Source organism: Brassica napus, chromosome C6 (genome assembly GCF_020379485.1).
Source record: "Brassica napus cultivar Da-Ae chromosome C6, Da-Ae, whole genome shotgun sequence".
Classification (NCBI taxonomy): Eukaryota; Viridiplantae; Streptophyta; class Magnoliopsida; order Brassicales; family Brassicaceae; genus Brassica; species Brassica napus.
The window spans coordinates 42,939,122-42,945,545 of record NC_063449.1 but is presented as its reverse complement, the minus strand read 5'-3'; the positions used below and the strand labels follow the sequence as shown (position 1 = coordinate 42,945,545).

General features: G+C 37.6%; 1 protein-coding gene across 3 annotated transcripts; it reads left to right on the top strand.

Moving 5' to 3' along the window:
- The first annotated feature begins 2,675 nt into the window (after positions 1–2,675).
- Positions 2,676–6,424, top strand: LOC106405930 (myosin-binding protein 2). 3 transcript variants are annotated; one of them, XR_007325290.1, is made up of 3 exons: positions 2,676–4,160; positions 4,268–5,653; positions 5,743–6,424. XR_007325290.1 is itself a non-coding variant. In XM_048761323.1 (2 exons), the coding sequence occupies exons 1-2, from the start codon at positions 2,765–2,767 to the stop codon at positions 5,566–5,568; spliced, it is 2,697 nt and encodes an 898-aa protein (XP_048617280.1). In that variant the 5' UTR covers positions 2,676–2,764; the 3' UTR covers positions 5,569–5,654. The 3 variants fall into 3 exon arrangements, 1 of the variants encoding a protein (XP_048617280.1); XR_007325289.1 differs by having other exon boundaries at positions 5,738–6,424; XM_048761323.1 differs by lacking the exon at positions 5,743–6,424 and having other exon boundaries at positions 4,268–5,654.

The following is a 6,424-nucleotide window of genomic DNA, read 5'->3' as shown; positions in this document are numbered from 1 at the left end:
GATTAAAAATGAAAATTTAATGTGTAACGTTTAAAAATATTAGGAAAAAGAAAAACAGTAAGGTTGGAGTGACCTGTCATTAGACTTTGTATGAGCCACACCCACACCACATGGCACCTTCCATTCATGAAATTATTTTGTTGCATTATGAAATTGAAATCACAAAATTATCCTAACGTATATATTTCCAGTATTAGTAGAATATATATTTTCATCACTGATTTCTGCTTGATAACACTCTTTTAGATTTAATTTAATTCCGACATAACAACTTAAGTAGATATACTGGACCGTTAAATATTAATGAGTTGGATACTTATCATACATTTGGTGATGATTATCTCTTCGTTAACACGCGAATATATTTGGCAAGGTCACAAGCTCAAATCAAAGATTTATATATTTAGAATGTGTTTCGAAAAAGTCAGAATTTGTATGTCAATATGAACCATTCGGCTAACTAACAGAATAATAATAAAATAACATACATCACAAAGTTGAAATGTCCCTTCAATATTGTATATAAAATGGACACGCTCTAACCCAAATTAATTAGGTTTGTTTGATGTGGATTTTTATTAAAAAACAGTGGCACATAATGTTAGACCGGTCCATGTACTATTTTTTTTCTCCTTCCATTTCTAATTTTAATTACATTGTTGACACTTGACACACATTACAAATGTAATTGTTTATGCATTTCTGGCTACTGGCTATAAATAATGTCTACTTTAATTTTTTGTAACACCAATTTTTGGAACTTGTTAACGCCAATTTCTTTACTAACCATGCTGTATGGGAAAAGGCGTTTTAGTTTTTTGTCTCTTGTTTATTTATTTCCCTTTTTGTCACTTCGAGCATTATTATTGAATCTCTCTACAAAATTACCAAATATAATATGACTTTAATAATCAATAAAAATAAATTGTATCAAAATGTCTACAATTTTTTGAAAAATTGTTTGGATAAACATGCATGTTTTTTAGATTTTTGTTTTTTTCATTTTTTTATTTTTTTTTCCTTGACGATGTTTTTTTAGATTTCTATAGCTAAACCGCTGCAGTTCAATTATGTTTTAGAGATACACTGATTGTTATAGCTTATCGGAACCTGTATCAATACCTCAATAGTATTAGTATAGATTTAAGCAGGTGAATAACTCGACATCATACTATTCGATCAACAAAATAAAACGTCCGATTTAGTAAAAAATATCGTGGTGGCCTTTTGGTCGTAGTTGTAACAGTGCCTTGGGCTTTCATGTCTTGTCCTCCTTTTGATTTTTTTCCTCACGGTGAGGGGCCTATTAATACTGGTCAAAAAAATGAAAAAAAGTAAAGTGATGTTAAATAAAAGGAAAGTAAAGCAAATATTATTCTAACAAAAATGTTTGTTTGTTTTTTTTACTTTCAAACCATCATTATATACATATAGAACGAGCGAATTGAGTAAAAATGTCTACAATAATGCATCATACGTTTTCTAAATTCTACTGTGAAAATTACATGCTATGTCTCTACAGAATGAATATAAGAAAGATATGAATGATCTCATAATTCGTGGCTTCAAGAATTTGATTATTTGAATTAAGTGGGTAAAATATTTTGACAGAACTGAATCAAACCAAACCAAGCATATGCATACTCTTGTAATCCAATGGATTAGAGTTTTTGTCAAACCGGATGGTTTAATAACCAAATAAACCAATTTTTGAAAGTAAACCGAAGTGCCCATCCAATTGAAAATGTGAAATCCGAAGTTTTAAAAGCATGGGTCCTCTCCGCGCATGTGGGTCACGGGTATGGGTCTGCTTTTTTCCGCCAAAGCGAAAGAAAATAGTGGCGGGGTCATACAAACCACGTGGCAAACCTGTTTATTTCTTTTAAATATTTTTACTTAATTATATTTCTTTTGCTTACAAAGTTTAACAAAACTAAAATAAATTTTCAACAGTATGATTGCGCCACGATCAATGTTTAATTATAAAATCAGTAGCTTGACGACAAAAAAAATCGTAAATCAATAGCTTTCCGCTACGCTAAACAACCCGCTCGCTTCTTATAGTTTTTTCAAAATATATTGTCTGGATCAATTATTGAGAATTTAAATATGTCAAATATATTTATCTGTATTTATTAACAAAAATGTCTGAAAATAATAATTCTGATACAATCTTTTGAAAACTATTGTATAGTTTAATACACTATTTAAGAGAAATAAGTACTGAAAATGACCTACAGTATCAAAATAGACATGGATTGAAAAAAAAAAGAAAAAGAAATTGTGACCGCATTTTGGAAAATAAATTTTGTAAAAACTAAAATCCAAAACAAGGTGTAAAAAAAATTTCCTAATGTCCTAGTCAACCATAAATTAACAACATTTTAACGAATAATTTGGTTTTTAGCATATTATAAAACTAAATACTATTTCACACTTCAATAAACTTTGTTTTTAGTGTTTAATAAACATGATGTTAATATCTTTGCCTAACCTAAACTTTAATTATCCTTGACTTCTTTATATATATTTTCCATTTTTTGTTGGAAATATACGCATTTTTTTTTTGCTTGTCAAATTAAAATTCAACTAAAAAAATATTTTTTTCTAAAAAAACGTCTACGGTCGGTCCGAGCCTCGGACTAAGACTTACTTAAAGCTGACAAGTCTTTCTCTGTTCTTCCTACAACACCGTCCCACACGCATTCTCTCTCTCTGTAAATATTTGCTCAAAATCTCTCATTTACTCTTCGAACCTTCGTCTATGGCGGCCAACAGATTCGCGACTTTGATCCACCGCAAAACCAACCGGATCACTCTCGTCCTCGTCTACGCTTTCCTCGAATGGACTCTCATCTCTTTCATCCTCCTCAACTCTCTATTCTCTTATTTCATCCTCAGATTCGCTGATTACTTCGGCCTCAAGCGACCTTGCCTCCTCTGCTGTAGACTCGATCGGTTCTTCGACCCCTCAGGGAAATCTCCTTCCCACAAAGATCTCCTCTGCGACGATCACGTTCACGCCCTCGAGATTTCTACAGTTCCCTCGAAACCTCTTCTTGAATCCAAAGGTTCCGTACAAGGTCGTGTTGAATTCCCAAAGGAGTTGGTCTCTTGTGCTCCGATCGAGCCTGATCTGAGGGATGATAAAGGTTATAGCTTTATTGACACGAATCTGATCGGAGATGATGTTCAGGTTCACAATGGTCGGCTTTTCACCGAACGGTCCCGATCTATCTTCGTCCTGGAAGAACACGTAGGATCCGCGCCTCTGATTGATTCTCAGGAACGAAGCTTCACAAAGGATGAACAAGAAACAGAGGAGAACGAAGATGTTGATGTAGAAGAAGAAGAAACAGAGGAGAAGGTTGTTGATGAAGAAGAAACAGAGGAGAAGGTTGATGATGATGATGAAGATGAAGAAGAAACAGAGGAGAAGGATGTTGATGATGAAGAAGAAACAGAGGAGAAGGTTATTGATGATGATGAAGAGTTCTCTTGCTTTGTATCGAGTTTCGACTGTAACAGAGAAGTTGTTGTAACGGAGAAGGAAGAAGAAGAAAACAGAGTGGATCTAGCTGATGAAACGGTTGATAAACCTGCGCCGGCGACAAACCTGGAGTTCTACATTGACGACGAGGACTGCCATTTGATTCCTGTCGAAGAATTCTACAAACCTAGCGAGGAAGTCCGAGAGATCTCCGACGTTAACGGTGACTTTATCCTCGATTTCGGCGCTGAACCTGATTTCGCGGCGGCGGCGGAGGAAGGCGTGATGTTACCTTCCGACGAGATCTCCGCGCTTTCCTCGCCGGGAGAACCGAAACGCGAAGAGGCTGTAACGAATCAAGGTGCTTTGTTAATGTCTGTTTGTCCTGATCAACAACAACAACCTGAACCTGACTTCGCGGCGGCGGAAGGGGAGGTGGAAGACGTGGGGTTATCTTCCACGTTTCCCTCGCCGGAGGAATCGGAACCGGAGAACGCTAAGACGACTCAAGGTGATTTGTTAATATTCATTTGTCCTGATCAACAACAATCCGAACCGGACTCCGCGGCGGCGACGACGGCGGAGGAAGACGTGGGATTATCATCAGACGAGACATCCGCGGCTCCCTTGCCGGGAGAATTAAAACAGGACGAGGCTGAGACGAAACAAGGTGTGCTTTGTTTAAAATTATTACAAAACACTTGCAACTCTTCTTCTTGTCCTAATGAGTCTTTTTTGAGTTTAATGTTTTTTTTTTAATACTAATTTATATCGCAGATTCTCCGACAGATGATGAGTCATTGCAAACGCAGACCGACGACGATGAAACAGACGCAGACGTTTCAATAGGCACAGAGATTCCTGATCACGACCAAATCGGAGGTGACCAATCCCACCAACTCATCATTCCTCAAGACAACGACGATGACAATGATCATTGTAATCATACATTGGAGTTCAGAACAGTTGATATTGAGACCAGAAGACCTGTCTTACACGCCAACAAAGAGCGGCTTCTCGAAACTTCAAACTGTCTACACAACGCTATGTTTCAACTAGATCGAACAGAACCAGAAGCCAACCTTGAAGGATCACTCACCGTGGCCAAGCTGAAGTCGGAGTTGGAAGAAGAGAGAAAGGCTCTCAACGCTCTATACGAGGAGCTGGAGGAAGAGAGGAGCGCGTCCGCCACCGCAGCCAACGAAACAATGGCGATGATCAATCGATTACACGAGGAGAAAGCCGCGATGCAGATGGAGGCGCTGCAGTACCAGAGGATGATGGAGGAGCAATCCGAGTTCGACCAAGAAGCCTTGCAGCTGTTGAACGAGGTCATCGTGAAGCGAGAGAAGGAGATTGCAGAGCTGGAGAAGGAGCTAGAGGTCTGTAGAAAGAGATTGGAAGAGTATGAGGCTAAAGAGAGGATGGGGATGATGATGAGGAGAATGAGAGACTCCTCCGTTGATTCGTATAGAAACAATGAGGGTTCAGATGAGAACAACGGAGAGTTAGGGCATAAGAGCGTTGAAGGAGAGAGTGAGATGGAGAACACTCCCGTTGATGTTGTGCTTCGTCTCGATGAGTGTTTAGATGATTACGAAGGAGAGAGGCTTTCTATTCTTGGGAGGTTGAAGTTTCTTGAAGAGAAACTCACAGCTCTTAATGATGAAGAGGACAATGAAGAAGAAGCTAAAACGTTTGAGAGTAATGGTAGCATCAATGGAAACGGGCATGTTCATGATAAGGAGACCAATGGGAAGCATAGAGTCCTCAAGTCAAAGAGACTACTTCCTCTCTTTGATGCAGTTGATGGAGAGATTGGGAACGGAGACCACTATGAGAACGGTGTTGATGAATCGGAGAAAGGTGAGATTGTTAACGTGGAGGGAGAAGTTGATGAGCTATACGAAAGACTAGAAGCTTTGGAGGCGGATAGAGAGTTCTTGAGACATTGTGTTGGCTCATTGAAAAAAGGGGACAAGGGTGTTCATCTCCTCCATGAGATTCTACAACATCTACGTGATCTCAAGAATATTGATCTAATTCGTGTAAGAGAAAATGAAGACATGAGTTTTTGAGTTTGGGTTTGGGTTTGAGTTTGAGTTTGAGTTCACTCTTTATATATATATGCATGTGGTGGCATGAAGAGAACAAATCATACAGGTACTTAATCTCTGGTTTTCTTTTCCTCTAACCCTTCTTAAACTAGTTGATCGGAAAAATGTTAATTTTCTTGTTTGTAATAAGGTTAGGGAGTGACTTTGTTGCGTGGGAGGCAAGGAACAAGAAGAAGAGGTCTTAGATGGAGAAGAAGAAAATGGCACAAAAGTCTCGGATAAAATATCAATCTGATTCTCTTATGTTGTGTCAGATGAGAATGTCCGTCTTTTCATTTGTTTTAATTCTATTTTTTGGTTTTTATTATAAAAAGTGAAGATTTACTATATAAAAAGAGAGGAGTGTGAGCATAAGTTTTCACTTTTTTATTTGTCTTTATGAGTGGTAATAGAAAAAAAGTTAGAATGATGAGTGTATGTGTGTGTAGTGTAGTGAGTAGTAAGGCGAGATATTGCTATTACAAAAAGCCAAAGGGCAAGCTGTCAAATTCTTGGATGTTTGTGGCAGAGCTTGGAATGATTTCAACAAAGATGCCAGCTCCAATGTACATAATGGTTTTGTTTTATTGGACTTTTCAGAACATTTAGGAACTTTCCGGGTGAGTTTTGAATCACTGTTTTATAAGTGGGGTAAGTAACCTCTTCATTTGTTTTCTTTTGGATTGTAACTTGGTAGCACTTACTCATGTAACTCGCTTTGCAAAGACGAGTCCTTTGTTCGTATTACCTTTTGTATTGTTTTTATTTGTGTATTTTCAAAACTGATTATGTTTAGACAAGTGGTTGTAAATTGTAATGCAAGTTGTTCTAGGATCGA

Bases quoted from the DNA above. Each gene is read 5' to 3' on its own strand.
- LOC106405930 (XM_048761323.1), top strand. From the start codon at position 2,765: ATGGCGGCCAACAGATTCGCGACTTTGATCCACCGCAAAACCAACCGG. The intron at 4,161-4,267 runs GTGTGCTTTGTT...TTTATATCGCAG, and splicing joins CGAGGCTGAGACGAAACAAG to ATTCTCCGACAGATGATGAG.